This window comes from Anoplopoma fimbria, chromosome 15, assembly GCF_027596085.1.
Source record: "Anoplopoma fimbria isolate UVic2021 breed Golden Eagle Sablefish chromosome 15, Afim_UVic_2022, whole genome shotgun sequence".
Taxonomy (NCBI): Eukaryota; Metazoa; Chordata; class Actinopteri; order Perciformes; family Anoplopomatidae; genus Anoplopoma; species Anoplopoma fimbria.
The window spans coordinates 22011000-22032963 of record NC_072463.1 but is presented as its reverse complement, the minus strand read 5'-3'; the positions used below and the strand labels follow the sequence as shown (position 1 = coordinate 22032963).

Below are 21964 nucleotides of genomic sequence, written 5' to 3'. Positions count from 1 at the left end.
ACACACACATAGACACAGATCACAGACACACACACACATCATAGACACACACACAGATCATAGACACACACACACACACACACACACACACAGATCATAGACACACACACACACACACACACACACACACAGATCATAGAGACACACACACACACACACACACAGATCATAGACACACACACACAAATCATAGAGACACAGACACACACACACACACAGATCATAGACACACACACAGATCATAGACACACACACACACACACACACACACACACACAGATCATAGAGACACACACACACACACACACACACACACAGATCATAGACACACACACACATCATAGACACACACACACACACACACACACAGATCATCATAGACACACACACACACACACACACACATAGAGACACACACACACACACACACACACACACACACACACACACAGATCATAGACACACACACACACACACACACACACACACAGAGATCACACACACAGACACACACACACACACACACACACACACACACACAGAGATTTCATGCGTGGCATCAAATATGCCTGGATAAATAAAGTTACTTTTTTGTATCTGGTCTTTATTGCACAACTTTTGACTGAACGTCAGACTGTTTCCAGAGGACTACTGTCACTACAGCCAAACCCCCCCCACGGCTCCTGAGCAGGCTAGCGTTAGCTCCGAGAGGCTAGCTCTCCAACAGGTCCGCACACTTGTTTCGCCTCTCAAAGGAAAACTCTAAAAAGTCCAGTGCACAACACAAAGTGTTCTTACCTGGGCCGGGCCGCTCTGTGGGGGGTTGTGTTCAGCTTATCGCGCAGATAGTGGAGTCAGAAACACCGTGTTCACGTCACGCTGTGGCTGCTGTTTAACAGGGAAGTCTGTAGCTCCGCCCACTGCCGCTCCGGGGTACAGTGACGTCACAGGTGGAGGAGCAGAAGGGGTCAGGAACCCCCCCCCCCCCACATGGATTACAGCAGCATAGAGATAGTGCAAACAAGAGACATTGTAAAAATAAAAATAAAAAGTAATAAAAGTACTAAACAGGAAAGAATTGTTAAATAAGTAAAAAAAATCAAATCCACAATAACTAAAACATATTGAATATACAGACAGAGTAATTATAGTATTGCACAGTGTATTTATATTGCACGGATGTTTTAGTGTTTTTAGTGATTGTGTGGTCCACTGGGATGGCAGACAGAGCTGGTTGTGTAGTCTGACATGAAGGTACCTCTCATATCATAATCATATTGTCTAGATGAGAACAGGAACCCAAACCGGATGCATTACTGTTGGCAGTTTTAGGGATTTCTTTCCGAAAGTTTGAAATGTTTTAACTGTCAGGACCAATTGCAGTAGAAAAATATTGTACTTTTGACTATTTTTGCAGATTCACATTTCAGAAATCTATAATGAGCATATAAAATACTATGAACTGTTTTCTGAAACTTTTAAATGTGCAACAAACTATTAATATGATATAACCGATGAAACAACACACAGGGGGAATTTTTCTGCATAATCAATACTTTTGACACTTCAAGTAAATATATCTAATAATAATTCAGTACAATTTTAAATGCAGAACTTTTACTCATGATAGAGTGCTATACTTTTACTTGAGTAAGAGATCTGAATACTTCCTCCATCCCTGATTCTCACACACAAGCCTCGACTCTATGTCCTCTGTTTATTCGTGTATTAAACAAGAGCTACGGAATAATACATTAAGCAATATTATTAGAATATAAAGACATTATTAATTTGATAATTTAAACCTTTGCTTTTCTTACTGTTACATGTCAAAATGGGCTTTGTGAAAAAAATATTTTGCAAATGAATCGTCTTCATGACATTTAAGTTAGTTAGATCCAGGGCTTTGGTTTTGTGCATCTTTAGTATTTTGTGCTAAGAAACTAATGAATTTAGTTTCACCTGTGCTTTTCTTGCTGAAACATTAAATACGTCTTCTGTAAAAAAAAAAAGTCTATTGTAATAATGCAATAAAATAGCAAAGCAACGATGCAGGGACATAGTGTATTGTTGGGATTTTCCCTTTGTTGCATGAGCATGCCCTGGAACAAATCCTTACATTTAAACATCAGTGTTTTGGCTGGTATTAATAACCGTCATTGGACCAAAAAATTAGACATATATTTGTGAAACATCAGTTTTTAGTGTTTAAAAATAATTTCTCTTTATTTTGCCACATAAATCAGAATTTTAATGGACTGTTATACAAATCTTTCAATAAAGTTCCTTCTGACACAAAAATAACCGTTATGTTACACAGGCGCGCGCACACACACACACACACACACACACACACATAATACATGGACACATTTGCACACACAAACACGCACGCAGGCACGCATGCTCACATACACACAAAACAAAAATGCGCCATTCATGATTTGGCACTTTGGACATATGGAGCCATTTGCATTGATCTGCTGGTTTGGGTGGCCATGCAGTGCAATAATCGCTTTGTTTGTAGAATGACGTCCCTTTCCCTTAAGTGGGCCACACTCTCCTACACAAGGCCCAGGCTACAAATATAGATTACATGAGACCACATCAAAATGTACGGATAACATGAATACTGGAACACACACAGTTATGGCAGAAATATGCAAACGTTAGAACATCTTAGAAAGAAATGGAAAAAGCTTCCCTCTGCTGCTTTGTTATTATTTTACATAACACAAATGCACCAAACCAACTCAAATTAGTGACAATTGGAAGAAAACAAAATGTACGACTAAGGTGTTTGATATTGTGGGCTTGAATTACCCAGACAACCGACAAAAGTGAGGTGCGTTTCAGCTTGTCTCCTCTGCACCACATTTCCTTCACTAAAATAAAAACAAGTCTAATGATACAGAAATCACATGGGTGGCTTTTTGAACGGCTGAATGTTATGAAGAGTAAACTGGATGATTTGAAAGGCTAAAGGAGAGCCGTGAACAGAAACCATGTGAGGAACCAGTGTCGCTCTCATCCTACAGTAAATGCACCCTGAAATATCCCCTATTTTAATGTAAGTGCACACAATATGAAATAAGACCATTTACCACATAAGCTGGTCTATGTCTTTGAATGTTTGTACATTATTATTATGTTACAAACATAAATAACCTTATCAGATCTCCTCGCAGTCAAACGCTAATTCCAAATTCCAATTACATAGTTGGCAGCCCGACCACAATATGTGCTTTTAGTGCACTGTGCATTCATTTTTAAACTTTTCTTTTACATTCCATTGACTTTTAATAATTATGGCTACAAAACCTTTTGACAATTAAATACGTCTTCAGTGAATGTGGTAATTTCACTAGATTTGTTATATTTGTAGGATTTAAGACAATGAATAAAACTGTGTTCTACAGTGTGTTCAACAGTGATGTTAACACTCCACTGTGTTTACCAAATTATACAATTTTATTATTTAGGACTCTCATTAAATAATTTTGGATACTTGTATTACAGAGGCACGACATTTTAACACAGGTCATAAAAACAAACAAAACACACCCCTGAAAACAGGTCAGAAATATGTAAAGAAAAAATGGAAATCGCAACAGCGTAAATGAGGTCCCTTTGAATCACACTAATTTATCTGATGAGTTATGTCGGTCAAAAAAGCAGCAGATATGAAAAATAAAAAAAGAAACAGAAATTAATTTAGACTTTCCACTGCTGGAGATGGACGAGATCTGAATTCATCTTTGGGACTCTGTATGTCATTCAATTCATCCCAGGAAAAAAAAAAAGCATTGAGAATGGATCTGACTAGTGTTGTCACAAACATCTAAATACAAAACACGTACAATGTGAATTCTTCTCCAATAAAGTTTTTTTTTTAAAAAGACATAGAAATCAAACAATGTTTTGAGGATCCTAAGGCCTGTTTGAAATTGGCAGCTGATGATAAAGTAATGTTTCTTTTACATGAAAACATTTTTCATTTCCACCTTACAGCGGCTTGTATCCAGACAATGACAAAAACCCTCCACATACTGCACGTCTCATCTGTTTGCCATCCAACTGTTATTCCATCAGCCGAGTACATAGAGGGTTTAAGGCAGCTTGGAAGTCTTCATTTCCACTAATGTATTGTAAAGTAACCACCATCACTCATAAGTTTACACTATGGCCATTGTTACATCCTGGTCTCTTATCCATGTCAGAAACTGTGATTGCTGTCATCCTTGCTACTGAAAGTTTTGACAGAACATTGACTTGTGTTTTCTGTCTGTTAGGATTCTCAGAGCGTCCGATATTTGGTTCTTTGTGAACAGACTCGCCACACTCCAGCTGTCAGTGGTTTTAGTTTGTCTCTGTGTTCCCGCTGCTGAAGGGACTGTGTGTCGCTGTCCGGAGCCTCATGTTGCTTTGTCTTTCTGGTTGCAGTTGTTGTCTGTGCTGTTGTGGTCGGTCTGGTTGTCCTTTAGGCCGTCCTGCTGCTCTTTGGCCTGCCGGCGTCTCGATTTGACAGGTAGAGCCATTACCACCAGCAGGCAGAGGAGATGTAAGCAGTAGTACCAGGACCTGCAGAGACAACCCAAAATGAGAATCATCTCATCACAGTTTATTATAAATAATAGTTGGAGCATGAAACCAGATAACATGTGCAGGTCATAAAACTGTAAGTCAGTTTTTTTAACCCCTGCCGCTAGTGTGGCTAAAAAACTAGGGATGGCAATGTTAGTCAGTTGGTCCACGGCTTTGGTCCAGATAATCTAATTATTAGTCCAAAATATCTTAATTAACAACTAGTGGATGAATGCCCTTTTAGTTTGTGCAGTCATTCATGCTCCCAATAGCATGAATCCTTTAAGGACTTTTCCTCTGGTGCCATCATAAGGTTAACATTTTTGTATTTACAGCTACTCAGCAAATGTTAGCATGCTAACACAAAAACTACTGAGGTTATCATGTTAAACATTATACTAAACATTAGGACATTATGGTCATTGTAAGCATGATAGCATGCAGACGTTAGCATTATGACGTTATAAATTAAAAAGCCTTTACAGAGCTGCTGGAGTGGCTGTAGACTCTTAGTCTTGTTACTCTATGAACAACAATTGTGTATAATAGCTTTAAGACAGTGGTGTGATTGACAACGCTGCATTATGCATCACAATTTGTCATAGTTAGGGATCAGTGGCTAGTAATGTTTTTATATGAGGAGACCAAAAGCAATATTACATCAATATCAAAACACTATTCAATCAAACACACAAACCTGTAGAATTTGAGTGAGGGTCCCACAGCGAGTAGGACAAACGGCGCCACCGTGTAGCTAATGGCAACCTGAGTCCCTGCCCACGTGACGACATCATAGATGCGCTTGTGCGAGTCAGAGGCCAGGAAGTACGGTCTGATGTTATGTCTTACCTGGAAGAGAAGAAAAACATCCCGTGAGTTGAACTTCCCAACATCATTTTCAAGTGAATGACACGTACACTTAAAATTGCATCCCGTTCATTTTTCCGTACAACAGACAAGACTTGAATTGAACCAATTACCCTAGTTCAGGAAATCTTTCATGTCAACTGGCATTACTGCCTACTGCTGCTTATAATCTGCTCAAGCTTCTCTCTTCCCCTTCTCTTTCTCTCTCTCTCTCTCTCTCCTTTTTCCATCTCATAACTCTTCAGAGACATCCATCTCTGAACACGTCTGTGTGGGCAGTGGCCAGTAGTTTTATAGTGTAACTGGGTCAATGGTCTTCTTGTCCTCCTTTAGATAAAGAAGAAGAAAGTCTCTGCAGGAACTCACCTGCACGACAAGTTTACTGTGCGGTCGTTTCAGTTAATCAACCCTTCGCGAGTAGATTATCTAGAATTACAGTGTGAGTTTCCGCCATGTAGCACCACTCCACTGTCTCTACATAAATATCCTTCTTCTTTTACGAGACTACAGTGAAGAGGTCTGGCTTAGCACAGATTAGTGGTAATGGCCTCACACTTCACCATGAGGTATTGTACTTTATCATTATCCCATTACTCTCCATAAATTAACCTTGTTGTGTGTTTGTGGTTCTGCTAAGTAGCAGTGGTAAATCTTAAGAGCTCTTTGACAAAATGTTTAAAACAACTGTTGGTCTCCAGCCTCAGTATCGTGATACATGAGTTCCAAGAGGTGTTGATACTCTACAACTCCAGAATTATGATTATTGTATCCATTTGGGCAAATCTGTCGAGGAAAATCTTCAACGATAGGTTCTGTATTGACAAAAACATTGTGTGTACTCACTGCGCGTGCAGCCATCGTCATGGCAATGCCAGTGAGGAAGGTCAGGTAGTAGCCAGGGTAAACCCCGTGCCACATGGCCGACAGCAGGAAGGTGGCAGCCATGGGGTTGATGTGACAGCGCTCATAGCACACCCTGAGGAACACACATCCCGTGTTTAGGTAAATCAATTCAAGTAGAACTAAATGAAAGCCACTGGCTACCATTTGGAAAAATACACAAATTAGTTATTGACATCAAACTTGATCCCATTATGAAGTGCAATATAAGCCATCAATATTTGTTTTTGTATTTACAACAGAGTACTTTGCAATTTGTATGTATTCAATGCTGAAGCTTGTAAACAATTGAAAAAAATCTTTATGTGCTATTTTAGTAGACTTGAGATATGCAGATATGCAGCAAATGTTTCAGCAACCCTTTACAGCAAAGACTTGCTCTCACACAAACTGAGCAAGGCACATAATTACAACCTGAATGCTTTTACCTTTTGAGCCAAAGAGCTGTCTGGATATTCCAGTTGTCTAGGAACATCTTGAAACTTGTGGCGAACTGAAATTAGAATCCAAAAAGAAAAGAATACAATTCAGGCTTTAGTCGAAAAAAGGACTATATATGGATATAATAGGTCTCATAATAAGAGTCTGACCTCAATGTCCAGAATTCTGAGGTTTGATATCAGGTCCCACCGTGGGGAGCCATCTTTGTTGTATCCATTGAAGCCAAATCCGGCAGCGTTGTTGATAGCATCAGCTGCAGGAGAAAGGCAGTACTCAGAAACATTTGTACAACAGTGAAGGATGACAACAGCTCCTTATCCTTAAAATACATTAGTTTGTCAAGCAGCGACAAAAACAGATGGAGATGTGGCATCACATGGATTTGTCATTAGTAAGAATGAAGAGCTGCAGTTCTCAACTCAGCACTAGATGGCACTGCTGCATCAAGAAATTCTGTTCAATAAGCTTTGGGGTGGCTTTTTTTAGGCTGCATCTCAACATACTGTACAGACTGCTTTAAAAATAACCAACTTCCCTGAACCAAGAACAGCTCACTGAGTTCAAACTACATGAATCAGCAGTAGCATTTAACAAAACCAAAGCGGTAACACCTCTAATTTTGGGGATTTAATATAGAATGGGTGAGAAGAAATATGTACTCAAGTCACATCAAACTCACCGAGTGTCCAGACAAAGTAGTACTTTGGCCTCAGAGCCAGCATGGCCAAGTAAAGGTAGATGACCTGAAGATGGAAAGGTGTGGAGCTGACAAAGTCGTCGTTTATGGAGTGCTCCACTGGCAGCAGCTTGCACAGCGACAGATAGATGGCCAGCGAGATGGCACATGTACACAGCTTGGAGATGACGTCATTCTGGGTGGAGGTGAGAAAAGAGAGTGGGATACAAAGGAGCAGCCCCGTTAAAAACCCATTACATCATTTTATACTCAAAAAAACAACAATAACCACATAAGGAGACATGATGCTGTAAGCCAAGTTAAGTTGATTCAAGGTTAACTCGAGTCCTTGAGCGTTCTCTCATTATTTTTTATATTCAGCAACGTCTGTTCTCCGCTCTGTTCCTTTATCTTCTGAGATGAATACAACACTCTTGGCGTGCAATTAAATTATTAATGCATTATGCAGTAAGAAAACACAAATAACCTTGAGGTTTAGACATTTGCGTCATTAAATTCTCAATAATGTCTCAGATTCTGTTTCTCTTAAGGGAACAAAACTCATTGTAATTACCCTACACCCCTTGAAACGGCTCCATTTCTGCATGGGCTTTCTTCAAACATTACCCAAAATGCACTTAAAAGAGAATTGCATAGTTTAACTTCCTATTTTGTTATATCATAACCACTTATTCAGGTGCTTTCTTTCTGGATTTAAGGCATGTTGACTTGTACCTTGGGGGAGGGTTCGCTCTGCTTGTACTTCCCGTTCTCCTTGCCGTTGGCGTTCTCCTGGTGGCGTGGCTGGTAGCACGTGCCTTCGATGAAGGCCATGTAGTCGTTGTAAGAGCAGGTGGGCCCTGCCAGGATGCCCATGAAGTTACAGTTGTAGCTCAAGTACTCCAGCAAGCTGGGCATCCGCCTTTTTGGTCACAGAGATGAGACAAGAGCTTTCGATTAGGGGTAAAAAGGAAGTTAAAAGTTGTTTCATTTTCATAAAGTAGCCAACCTTGCAATCTAAAATACAGAATAAAAGGACAACAGACCAAATACCGTATGTAGAGATAGCTTCCTGTCCACTGAGAAACCACAATGGTCTATTCCATTAAACTGTCTAACAAAAGAGAGAAGGCCAGAGTGCTTGATTGACTCGGAAGCTTTTGTGGTCTCTTTCGCTTCCTCGCTGAATTGAATCTGCTGGGTGAAGTAGCAGTCTAACTGTCTGGACGGGAGCTCCTGTTTCTACTGTCAATTTCTCACCTTCCCCCATCTGAGATTTAGCCTCAGAAGACTCTGCTGACTCAGAGTATGTTTATGAAATGCAGCTTTGATGCATATCTGGGACCTTATAGGTACACTGGCTAGCTCAGCCTTTAATGTATTTGCAGTGTTTTACAGATGTTCAGTGAATTTCCAAGCTGTGCGTAACAAATTCTACAAAGATTGTCTCAATATGTAAGTCCTGCTCTCTGCTCTGTCTCTTATCTCTGTAATTTCCAGCTATGTATTCACACATTAACTCCCTGTTAGCTTACAGTAGCAACTCATCTCCCCACTCAAATGCTGCTTTTTTTTCAGCTGCTCTACCATCTCCAATAGTAACCGCCAGGGAAAGGAATCTGCAGTTGTAATGTAGGACAGATGGAGGGCAGGCCATTCCTACAATGTTCACATGACAGTAGAGAATGTGTGGTTTCCTAGATACCGGGTGCCTAACAACTGCTTGACAACACCAGAGAGAGCCTGCAAGGGGGGCTATTGATGTGAGTTCAATAGCTCTGATTTAAGATCATGTCAACTTTTTAAATTGAGCTTTATTAAATGAACCCATCATCTGAAGCATTAAAAACATACCTGAGTCACATACCTGATAGCTAGGTATTTCTGACTGGGAGTCAGCTGCCCCTCTCGCTTGGTCAAACCTACAGCCAGACGCAAAGATATGCATGTCACATTTAAAAAATCACTTTCTATTCATGTAAATATGCAGCTGCAAATCATCAGAGGATGACAGTACAGAATACACAGACGTGCACTACATGTATTCTGATAAAAATGACAAGTGCTTCATGTCAAGGTTTGCAGGTATATCAACCAAAAGTAGCCGGTGCCAGAGCAACCCGTCATTGCAACCCAGGTAGGACATGTGTGAATGGCCCTGTGATGAAAATAATAACTTCCTTCTGCCGTGTTAACAGAGGACAGTGAGTGAGAGTGAGAGAGAGAGATTGAGCCAAGTATGGAACAAAATAGGATGCATCTAGTTGTACTTTGTGTTGGCTGCTTACTGTTAAATACCGTGCAAAGAGGACAAATTACAACTTGCTGAGATATCTTAACAGCTGTCACTGTTGTTATTGAGAGAGTTAGTGAAGGTCTGCTCGCTTTTCGTTGATACATACGTCTGGGTAAATTTGTTTTAATCAGTCTGCTCTTTGTTTATGAAGACCTGCGGCTTCGCAACTCATTAGACCGAACACTTGTGGCCCTTCTTTGGCATCATGGGGTACATGTTAGGATGATATACGGCTCATGGTGCAGGGCTGTGAGAAGCTACAATTAAACCTCTGATACCAGTGAAATAAACAAAAAGTAGATTTGTGAAGCAGCTTCACTCTGCCTTTAATAACTCTGTGTTCTTGAGAGCTGGACTATGAGCAGTCTCTTATTAATAATTACTCTATGGCAAGAAATATGGCAAAATAAAGGAGGCAGGTATCAGGGTGGGATAGTTCTCTGAGTTTGGGGGATTAAAGTCTAAGTTTCTCATATTTACTCACATTTGCAGAAGATGAATCAGTGACCTGAAGCACACTTGTTTATTTTAGCCTCTATGTCAATCCTTATTTATTTATTGCGCATTAGCTTGTTTTCACTTATGGCTCAAATGAACTTTATCATTAGCACGGCACAGGAATAGCCAACTACATACACTATTTATTGGTTTATATTTGGCTTATAAGTGGTTAAAGCATTCCTATCCAATGTCAAACTGTATGCAGCCTTGTAGTTCTATTGATTGATGTTAGAATAGATCATGAGGGATGAAAGGTGAGGGTCAGGATGGCCTTTTGGTCAGGGGACAAAAGATAGATAAGCACAGAGGAAGTGCATGCGCAGAATTTGGCAAGCGTCCCTCTGGACCATCCATTCTATCATCTACCTGTTCAAATCAGCTTGTGTTTTAAGTCAGCCATGAAATTGTTAAAAATAGAGAGACAGAGAGAGAGAAGGGGAGGGGAGGGGGCAGATTTGGTCATTGCTCCATTACATAACTGTGTTTATGCTGTCCTTTCAGTCCATTGTCAGAACTGACTACAGGCTTGGAAAAGGTGGCCATGTGATATGTTTGGAAACTAAAAAGACAACTGAACCACTTTCTTTTCTGCAACTTCTTTTGCACCCACACACACCCACACCCCCACACACACACATGCACACACGCACACGTTTTCAAGACACTGTGATGCTTGCCTTACCATCATGTATTTCAAACGCCAAGCTGGTAATCTTCTGTGTTATAACCATCATGGGCCTGATGGAGCGCATCAAATGGAAAAAGGTCACGTTAATACTGAGAATTTCAAAACCACTCCACTTCACTCAGTGCAGCACAAACAAGCATCTGATCACAGGGTTTTGTCTGATTAATAGATCTTTACATGCTTAACCTTTAGTTTGAATGCTTGTTAATTGTGTAGTTAAGAGGAAGTTATGTTAAACTAGCACATATATTTGGGGGAATCATGCAACTACTGGCTTTAGACCCCACAATGGAAAACTTCCTCCAGAATAATTGCAGATTTTTTTTGAACATCCTGTACCTATTCTTTCTACTTCTTCTTCTCTGCTCCTTAGGCCCACTGTGCCCCTATGCTACTCAGCCCTCTTCCTCTTGACTTAATAAAGCCATTCTCCATCAAAGAACAAGTCTTGTGTGCTTTAACTTGCTTTAAGATATATGAAAAGCTTTCTGTTCATCAGCAAGTACAGGTTCTTGACATGAAAACTGCTGGTGGCAGCATCGAGTCAAACCACGCAACAGGCCAGAGATTTTCTGTTCTCCTAATGAAATAAGAGTGACATTTTGGACCATCTGGTCCCGTAGAACAAAGCACATTTGGCGATTATGGTCATACTGACGTTTAAGCAAAAGTGCATATTTGGCATTTTCAAAAATAAACAGAAGAATGGCTGATGAGGTAGTTGAGAGAGTGAAATCTCTGGCCTTGCAGTGGCAGTATGAGATTGCATTGGGTTGCCTAGCAACTAGCCAGCCCCCCCATACTGGGAGTGCAGGCTGTCTGCTTGAATTGTCAGACAGTCTGGAGGAGTGGGAACTAACCACAAGAGTCGCTGTCGGCGTCCTCCGGCGGACACAGCAGTGTGACACGCTTTTGTTTCTGTTTAACTCAGACTGGTTGAGTCATATTCAATGTTCCCCTGACTCCTACTGGTAACTTCTGTTTCTAAGCTTAGTACTCCATATAGCATTCAAAATTAAGACCAATGGAGGTCTTTCAGTTTTTAATTAAGAACCAAAAAGATTACAAAGAGCTCTGGTCTTAATGTGGCTTACCCTGTAAAATCTGCAGAGTACATGCCGTAGTCGAACACGTAGACTCGTGTGATCTGACATGATATCAGGTAGCCGAGCGTCACAATGAAGCAGTACCTGTGCAGAGAAAAGGAAGAAAAAACAGAAATTAGAGAGATAAATGATTAATGATTTATAAATAAATGACAACTGTGAAATCTTGGTGCATATCTTCTAACATTCTCAACAATTGACTCTAAACAGGGAAATGGAGCTTTTCAGCAGGGCATCTTAATGCACATGTCTTTTAACGTCATAATTCTTTGTCTGTCCATTTGTTCTCATATCTGTGGCAGAACAAGGTCTTTTTTTTTTTTTACAGTACAGTTCAAAAGACAAAGGCCTCGTAGCCACGGCAGAGCTATGGAAAGGGAAGTGAGGGGGACAAAACCTGGACAAAAGAGCCGAGGAGGCTCCAATAATGTGTCAGGGTCAGTGGTTGAAGACAGAGGACAACACCACCATTCAACAGAAACCCAAAGACAGAGCAGCACTAAAGCCTGATGTACAAAGCTGTTGCAGAGTAAGCCCAAGTCACAAAGCTAGCAAGCTAGCAAGCTAGCACTCCTCTGCTGCCAACAATAAGAGCACTGTGCTGCTCTGTGAAGGAACACAACACACCAGCTAGAGCGGGGCTGCGTTGCCGATAAGATACCGTTTGATTCTGCCAATTCTACTGCCAAGCATTCATCACACAAAATAAAATTAACCACTCACACTTCTGCTATATGAATTGTTTTTCGGACCTTTCAAGATCTTTCTCAGTCTCTAAAAACTCAAACACTACATGCTACTATCAATCACAGAACCTTCAGAGAAGGCCGAGGAGGAACTGTGAAAAGGAGATCATTAAAATACAATCCTGCTATGTGCTCTGGGAGTTCTCTGTTTGTATCCAACCCGCACTTGGCATGTTTTCAGTGTACGCACTATTTTTCAGAATCTTGCTCATATTGGAGAATACATGGCCCTTCTACAAAGGCCTCCATACACCTCGATCAGCCTTACAGCAACAGAGCTCATCTAAATGCATATTACCTATATTTAACAATCGGAGAGACAGACAGGATACATTGGGAGAGAGAGGGGTATCTCATGCAACAAAGGACCACAGACGTTGAGGTTATGTGTAATGCGCACAAACAGTTAGGCTACTAAGGCACAACCTTCATGTAACTTTCTGTGCTGGACAACCTAAGTGGTATTAAGCCAACATTGTCGGCTACTGTCCATCACCTTTCTGGAGACTTGAAATAAATCAGTTTCCAGAAACAACAGAAGAAAGAAATGTCTGATCTGCCTCCAGACTAAGTCTCCATGCTCATCAATTAACAAATATGAGAATGGAGCTATAATACAGTTACATAACTGCACAGTGACCTGAGTGGGAGTCAAAGCCAAAAGCTCATTTCATCAGTATCCTCTCAGGTTCAACCTAAGAACTAAGAAAGAGGGCTCCCCAGACCTTAATTTGACGACTTTAGCAAATATTCTTTTAACATGGTTAGCATAATTGTCTTAAATCTCCAAAACCTACGAGGCAAAAATACAAGTGCATATATATGAAGTTGTTTTCCCCCATTCTCTGGTGTGCAATACACTGTGGAAAGAAACACCTGAACAAAGATCCTGTCTATAGAGTAAGGTGTCTTGTTACACTTGCTTACAAGTGGGTTTTACCTAAGTCAACATTTGGTAGAACCTGGTGACATTGTCCTGCTTCAGCTCAGTCTAGCATTATCAAGATAAGGTAACAGACTTTTGGGTTAGCACTAAAAACAAAAGCAATAGCACCACTGGCAGATATTTTACTAGCTTTAACATAAAGACTAAATATGCCCAACACTAGATTATATGATGTAAAATAGACATTTTAGAAGTGCAAGAAAGCTTTACATTTTTCTGTTGACTCAACTAACATTTTCATCCATTGCAACAACCCTATTTCACCAAGATCACAGTGGGAGGCTGGCCTCCCACTGTGGGACGTAGACAGGTCAACACGGAGACAAGGAGCCACACAGGAGATGCAGGTACGAATACACATTGTACATGGAGCAATGGAAAAACGAATATAGAAGTCTATAAATAAATGTCTGAACACTGCTAGTCCTCTTTTTAAAGCTGTGTACACATAATAAATGCTTCGAGACACACTTCATGTTTGCTCAAATGCATACACAGATCCAGAGGAAATTTCCATCTGTTCCGCATTCGACTGAGTCATTAATTTGCAAACTTATCACCGTCAGGTTCACAGCCGCGCTTTCACACCAAAACTAATACGCATTCCAATTAATGCATGCTTGTGTAAACAGATAGAATACATCCTCTCAGTTTCATCATGAACTCAGGCCCTCCTGAGGTGGAGTTGGCTGCAACTGGAGCTGGCGATGTACACAGGGTAGTAGAGCTGAACCCAGCTTGCCTCTGTCATTGGCTGCTGTGGTCCTGCTTGGTAAGTACTGATGCAATCATCCTGATTTTTACTCCTCATAATCAAATCTTTCCACAGATTTCTGCTTTATTTCTTGAGAATTACTGTCTAATTTATTTTTCTAAAGGCTTTGATTTAAACTGGTTGCAACCAGTAGACATGTTTTGAGATGTTAGAAATAGAGTGATTCATTTTATGAGTCACAAGACCAAAGGTTTGAGAGACACCGACCTAGAATTAAAAAATTGCCATGCTGCATATTTGCTTAACCCAACAGAGAATATCCTTTGAGAAAATAAAGCAAGATGTATGCAACACTTTTTTGTCCATAGAAGTGACAAAAACATGAATCTACTCATTTGTCCTTTCCAACTTTTCCAGTTACAAGTAAACTGACGGACGAATGTTGTCCACACAGCAGTTTAAAAGCAGAGTGTATGTGATTAAGTGAGCCTAATGTTTGATAAAGATTACAACACAAGTGCCAAAGTGTAGAATATTAAAATTCATCTATATTATTACTATATATATTACTATATTTACATCAAGCTTGATAGCACATCTTGTCTTATTTCTTCAGCAGTCTGAGTTATTATAATTTTGTTATGGATCTTCTTCAGTATCAATTGAGGAGGGAACTTGCCTTCACAGTCACAGCCTTCTTCTTTGGTTTGACCATACCTAACGATATTTACACTTCTCTCTCCTTGCCATTCAGTAGGTAAGCCACTAGAACATTCCCTGCCCGCTCACCACAGCCAACAGGCGAACTGGCAAAGAGAGTGAGGGAGTGGCAATAAAGGGAGAGTCAGAGATCCAGAGCTGCACAACAGTAGAATAGTATGAAACATGATGCCTCGCCGCTGAACAAAGTGGTCGGGTTGAGCCACACCGAGACGGGTTTCACATTCGCAGCCATTCGCACAGTCCAGAAAAAAAGAGCTTTTAGCAACTCCATAAAGCTGTCACACTAAACTCACTGCACTCACTCACTCCCAAGGGTCGCTATCTGAGAGAGAGAGCAACAAATAAAGAACACAAGTCCTGCCACGGTGCACTGGTCCTGGGAGTGTTCAGGGAATGTTCCCAAAGTGTAACAAGCACAAGTCTCATAGTGGAAAGTGTTATTGGAGGTTCAGCATCATGCTGAATCATTCTATCGCTACTCAGCAGTATTATCATTAGTAAGGCTTACAGCGTGTTTGTTAATATTGTAAAGTAGACCAACATTTAAACTTTTTACATCTCAGGCTTACATTGGCAGTTTGTTCTTTTTCTTTTAACAGTGAACGTGCAAATAACCAAACGGTTACAATTTAATAATCATAATAAAAAGGGAAAAAAACTTTATACGGGGAAAAAAACACAGATAATGTCTTGAAACATTTGAAAGCCACGACTACCAATGCAACCAGCTCTAGAGTAGTTCACAGAGCAAAGGCCATGGGTTAAACAGTGAGTCAGCAAAAGCACACGGCCCCAGATGAATCACAACCTTCTGCTGAAATAATAATTCATTTGTTGTACAAAATCCAGGGCAGTGAGTTCAACGCCTTCTGCAAACATGAACATGTCAGTGCGTCCTGCCTCTCCTCCTCTCTGCCCCTGAGCTGCACTTTTCCTCCAGAGGGGGGGATGGGGAAACTTGGTAAAGTTTATCTCTGAATGCGATGTAGGTGTGTTGGTTTGGGGAAATGCCACAGTTTATTTGTTTCATGTGAGCTACCATAAAAGGGAGTGACTTATCTATCCACATACAAAGGGGACAGAACAGCACACTAATGCTGTGTGTAGAGGGTTAGACTTACAGGAATAACCAAAAGTGACTTTTGGTGTGAAACAGTGCTCTATGTTTAAATGCCATATTATAGCCTGGATAATCATGTCCTATGTGTTACTGTAGGTCACTGTCATTGGGTTTGGAGTCCTTTCTTTCTGAGGACAGTTGCTATTGTGATTAATGCTTTGTTACCATCTATTTAAAGTGCTCTAACCAGAGGGAACAAATAAGGTTAACACCTGCATTTATAACCTTGAATTTTGGTAAAATATAACGTTAATGACCTTGTGTGTGTGTGTGTGTGTGTGTGTGTGTGTGTGTGTGTGTGTGTGTGTGTGTGTGTGTGTGTGTGTGTCTTGGTGAGCCAGTCACAGATGGAAGCCCTGGCGCAGAATCATCATCATCATCGTGACCCAGGCTCGTATGCCTTAAAAACCCCAAGACAACAGATGATTAAGTAAATACGAGATGGGTTCATAATCAAGTCAAGAAGTACTACCCTGAGCCTTCCTCGTGGCACTTATTGCACTCGTATTAGTTGTTGCACTTATTGAATTTGTATTTGTTTACTGCACTTATCCTATTCGTAGTAGTTTGTAGCACCTATTGTATTCGTATTAGTCTGTTGCAATTATTGTTTTCGTAGTAATCTGCCTCTGCACTATACTTTTGCTCTGGTTTATGCTTTAAGATGCTTGTTTAAGAAAGGAGATGCACTTATGACTTCTGGTGACTAGTAGTTCTCTTGAATACCTATGTTGAATACACTTCCTGTAAGTCGCTTTGGATAAAAGCGTCTGCTAAATGACTGTAATGTAATGTAATGTAATGTAATAATCAACTGATATGACGTCTTCACAATCTAACATCCAATCGGATATTTCTGACAAATGTCTTTGTCATGCTTCCATTTGCCCTTTTGAGGTTCTGACACTTCCAGGAAACATGAGGCCAAATAACCTTTGACATTTTTTTTTAAAAACAAATTTTGCATTTCATTTGTGCACTTACTTGTGCATGTGTTCCAGGCCAGCGAAGACCATCACACTGTAGGACAGACCGCTCTGCACCAGGAAATGGAGGGAATACCTGTGGAGAGACAGACATCATAAATAACTTTATTGATATTCTACTTTTAACATTTTCATTATTTACTGGAAAACCACCTCCTTCCAGCACACACGCCCCTTCCTTATACTAGACTTTATTAGACTTTACTTTATTACCATCCACACCCTGCTTTGTCATCCCATACAGTCAGTAGAAAGAAGAAACCACAGCATTATGAAACCATTCACACCATTGGTTACAGACCTTTGTAACCAATAATGTGTCAATTGAGGTCACAGGGCAGGATAGTGACAATCAACACTGTCTTAATTAATTCCCGTGCCTTCCAGCTGCAAGCTTCCTTACATCGCACCATTACTGTGACTTGTGCATGAATGTGCTGATCAAACTTGTCCACCTCTCTCTCTTCCCGTGATGCACACACACACACACACAAACTCAACAGCGGCAGCAGCTACCAGATGGGTCTTTGAAGGGCACAGTGTGTAGTGCTACCGACGTCAGGCCCTCCAGGAGAGGAGAGATGCCACACTGTGTTAGTAGTGAGTCAACAAAGAGGGCAAGGGCATCAAGGGTTGGCAGGGAACAGGGGAGCACAAGCTGGGTGAATTAAATGAACTGCTCAACAAATAAAATGGTTAAGAACACAGTGATATCTGATGAAGGGAGAGCAAAGATACATCTGAAGACATTGTTAACTTCTGACTGGTAGCTTAGGATGTATCAAACAAACATGGTTTGTAAGCATGTCCACAAAAGCTGAAATGAGCTCAGACTCAATTGACAGAGGAAATATTTCAGTTGTTCAATTTGTTTTCTCCGGTGACATTTAGAAACAAGCTTGTGCGTCTGACAGAGAGGGAATGATTCTTAAAATAAACCAAACACGCAGCAGCATCTGCGAGATAGATCCTCAAGGGCTGCAGCCAGGTGCCCTCTAAGAAACAACAGTGTGTGTGCAACGAAAGCTTAAAATATTGTGTGTCTGTGTGTCTGTGTGTCTCTGTGTGTGTGTGTGTGTGTGTGTGTGTGTGTGTGTGTGTGTGTGTGTGTGTGTGTGTGTGTGTGTGTGTGTGTGTGTGTGTGTGTGTATAAAAGGTTTCAAATACAAGTGTGTGCATAGATGCATTCATGCTTTTCACAGAAGCAAGCTGCACTGGCAGAAGCTGTTTGGGATCTTATAAACAATTAATATGTGCACACTGCACAGCTCTGAGTTACTGTGACCTTCCTAATAAGAAGTTTAATAAATAATTACATCTGTCTTTTTGAACCACTCATATTAATCTCTGCATCATTACATAGTTACGTATTGTGAAATCAGACATTTAAGTGATAAGAGCACTATTATTCCTGTAATTAGTGTCTAACTTGAGATACCAAGCTTGGTGCACTGCCAAGCACAATAAATACCATAAACTAATTTTGTTAAATGTATCTGCTTATAGATATTTAAAGGAGCTTGTGCTCTTTTTATTGCTTTAGCACATAAAACTCTTTGGCAGGCTTTCACTGATGCAAATGTATTGATGGTTTGGCCCATTTGGACAAAAGGGATGTCAATATGTTAAGATGGTGGTATTTCACAGTACATCACAAGAGTCCAGTGTGTAAATATTCATTGGATTTAATGCCATGGGTTTGGTTTTCGTCTGTACAAAAGAACATTATGTCCCTTTCCTTTCCAGTGCAAAGGATTTTTTGCACAATATTTGTTTTGTTGCCATAAAAAACAGTACCCATTCTCAGCTCAGTGAATACAGTACAGGCATTTCACTTGTTATCTGACTAATTCTATGTTTCAGTTCCTTATTATATTTAAACACATACTTTTGCTGCATTGTTATGGTGTCGTGACGATCTGGTGACACTTTCTGATTGCAGGTATTGGCCTAAGATCTTCGTAATCCCATTATCTAATTTACAGTATGGAGGAGCCGATGACATTTACACTGCTATTGTGTGTGTGTATATATGTATATATATATATAGAGAGAGAGAGAGAAAGAGAGAGAGATATTTCGCCTTTACTTGATACTAAGGAGAAAGGCATTGTAAACATTTACCTTTAAACTGCGGAAAAGGTATCGTAGTGAATATATCATTTAAAGAACTAAAACATTTAAAACACATGGAAACATACTCACATGAGGAAAGGACCAATCTGGTTTTAATGTGAATTTATTTTAAACAGTGACTGATGTGAATAATAAGTGAATCACTTTTGTTTGACCTTGTCATGCCGTGCTTAAAACCAGAAGATAGTCTCTAATATATTCTACTACATCCCCTCTCTCAGCCACAACAAATAACATGAACCGTAGCTAAGCGTCAGCAGCATCAAGGCCATGAACTGTCTGGTGAGGTGAAGAAATGGAACCCTATCACCTATTACCCAACGGCCAGGTAACATGTCACCTGTTTAGCATTTTCCCACTAGCTAGATATCTGGCTAATGTTTCCCAGGTTTGGCATCCTACAAAAAACAGACACACACACATACACACAAACAGCGGCACTTTGAGAGGCACTCTGCCAGAGGTACAGTGGGTTGTCTATTACAGGGCAATAGCTTTATAATTGGATATCCGTTACTGCTCGATCGACCCATTTGCTTTGGCGAGGATGAAGAGAACGAGGACCGGGTGAGGGAGAATGAGGAGGGAAAGGGCAGTGAGGGGGAGGGGGAGGCAGAAAACAGAGGGGAGAAGGAGGATGATGACAGACAAGTAACAAACAAGGAACAGAGTGTAGGATGATGACAGGAGAACAAAAGCAGAATAAGACACAGAAAACTCAATAGAGTGACTGATAATCTAAAAATAAGACAATTAATGAAAAATCTTTGCATATCAAAATCATTTCTCAAAACAACTATCATTAATAACGCTATAACTATTTGATTAAAGTGAGAAATAATTGGCATTTTAATTGACAATGACAATAATTATTGTTGCCCTACTGTTACTCTATTATATAGCTACAATCCCAGAAATGTATACATTTTATTCCCACATATGACCAACTAAATGTAGATAAAACGTATGAATGATGTCAGTGAGCCATTTCAGACTGTGTTAATGATTAGTTATTAATGAATAATTAACACTGAAATTATAAAATTGTCTAATGTAATTAGACATTATGAATGCAACATGCCCTGAAATGTATTTTTCATTTGACAAATGTATCAGTTCACTGCCTTATCATGCCACACACACTTTCTGCTCAGGTAACATATAATTATAGCACAATGTGCAGTCTGTTTTCTGTCCAAATCCGATCAACAGGAGCTCTTACTAGCTGTTGCACCGTACACATGTAAAGCAGATTCCACACATCTAGCATGTTAGCCTGCTGCTAATGCAAGCAAGCCGGTGAAACATCAGGTTTGGGGTTCCCTCTGCAATAGCCCACTCTGGGATTGAGTGCAAATATGGCATTTACTATTCAGTCTCTTCAGATTCAGCCTTTCGCCCCATGATTAGATAGCAATGACCTTTATGCAGTGCAGTTACAAATCCTTTTTTGCCAAGAGGGTGTGAAGCTCTTTTATGCACTTATCAGTCCTATAAAGGATAAACCTACATGTAAAATATCAATTAATCTGCCCTTTTTGTGAATGAATAAACTGTTTTGTGTATACAAAACAAAAAGTAGTGAAAAATCCACATCTTGATTTCCCAGACATTTGAGAAGGTAAAAACAGCCAAATTTGGGATGGTTGCATAATTACCTATTCAAAAGTCCACAATCTGACTAATTGACCAATGTTTCAGAATTAGCTGCTCAAGTACATTCACCGGGGTTTATGGAGAAGCATTCTGGAAATGTTGGAAATCACTAACTGAAGCAGTGCTCACTTCATTAAATTTCATTATATAACATTTCCATTTATTGCATAACATTACATGACATGACATTTCATACACCAATAACCGAACCATGAGGTTAACGACATCCCTTCTAACAATCCAGCAGCATAGTTATGTTTTTACAATAGCACAAAATTTGGACATGGCTATAGTCTGAAGCACAAGGATCCCACTCAAATAATACTGTAGGAATACATTCTGAGGAAGTAAGGAAGAGAAGAGAAGATAAGATAAGATAAGATAAGATAAGATAATCCTTTATTAGTCCCGCAGCAGGGAAATTTGCAGGCTTACAGCAGCAGAGAGTAAAGTGCACACAAGAGATATAGTAAAGAAAGACAAGATAAAAATAAAAAAAACTATTATTGCACAGTGTTTTTATTGTCATGTGTCATGTGGTCTGCTGGGAGCAGAGTTGGTTGTGCAACCTGACAGCAGCAGGAAGGAAGGACCTGTGGTACCTCTCCTTCACACACCGGGGGTGAAGCAGCCGGTGGCTGAAGGAGCTGCACAGAGCTGCCAGGGTGTCCTGCATGGGGTGGGAGGTGTTGTTCATCAGGGATGATAGCTTGGCCATCACCCTCCTGTCTCCCACCACCTCCACCGTATCCAGTGGACACCCCAGCACACTGCTGGCCTTCCTGACAAGCTTGTTCAGTCTCTTCTTGTCGGCTGCTGAGATGCTGCTGCTCCAGCAGACCACTGCATAAAAAATGGCTGATGCCACCACAGAGTT

The 21964-nt window shown here is 40.3% G+C and overlaps 2 protein-coding genes across 5 annotated transcripts in view; both read right to left on the bottom strand.

The window, feature by feature from the left end:
• Positions 1-905, bottom strand: part of kidins220a (kinase D-interacting substrate 220a) — a 44961-nt gene extending 44056 nt beyond the window's left edge. For all 3 annotated transcript variants that reach the window (XM_054613525.1, XM_054613526.1, XM_054613527.1), the window contains exon 1: positions 799-905. The gene's annotated coding sequence lies outside the window, so the exon portion shown is untranslated. The remainder of the gene's footprint in view (positions 1-798) is intronic.
• Positions 906-2210: 1305 nt separating this feature from the next.
• Positions 2211-21964, bottom strand: part of mboat2a (membrane bound O-acyltransferase domain containing 2a) — a 41153-nt gene continuing 21399 nt past the window's right edge. Inside the window, exons 2-13 of one of the 2 annotated variants that reach the window (XM_054613695.1) lie at positions 17812-17884; positions 17294-17371; positions 12048-12143; positions 10948-11003; positions 9336-9390; positions 8204-8390; positions 7472-7664; positions 6942-7045; positions 6780-6844; positions 6295-6427; positions 5282-5433; positions 2211-4581 (exon numbers count right to left, since the gene is read on the bottom strand). In XM_054613695.1, coding sequence (XP_054469670.1) covers positions 4416-4581; positions 5282-5433; positions 6295-6427; positions 6780-6844; positions 6942-7045; positions 7472-7664; positions 8204-8390; positions 9336-9390; positions 10948-11003; positions 12048-12143; positions 17294-17325 — 1239 coding nt within the window. In that variant the 5' untranslated portion in view covers positions 17326-17371; positions 17812-17884 and the 3' untranslated portion in view covers positions 2211-4415. The remainder of the gene's footprint in view (positions 4582-5281; positions 5434-6294; positions 6428-6779; positions 6845-6941; positions 7046-7471; positions 7665-8203; positions 8391-9335; positions 9391-10947; positions 11004-12047; positions 12144-17293; positions 17372-17811; positions 17885-21964) is intronic. The other variant, XM_054613694.1, reaches the window with a different exon arrangement.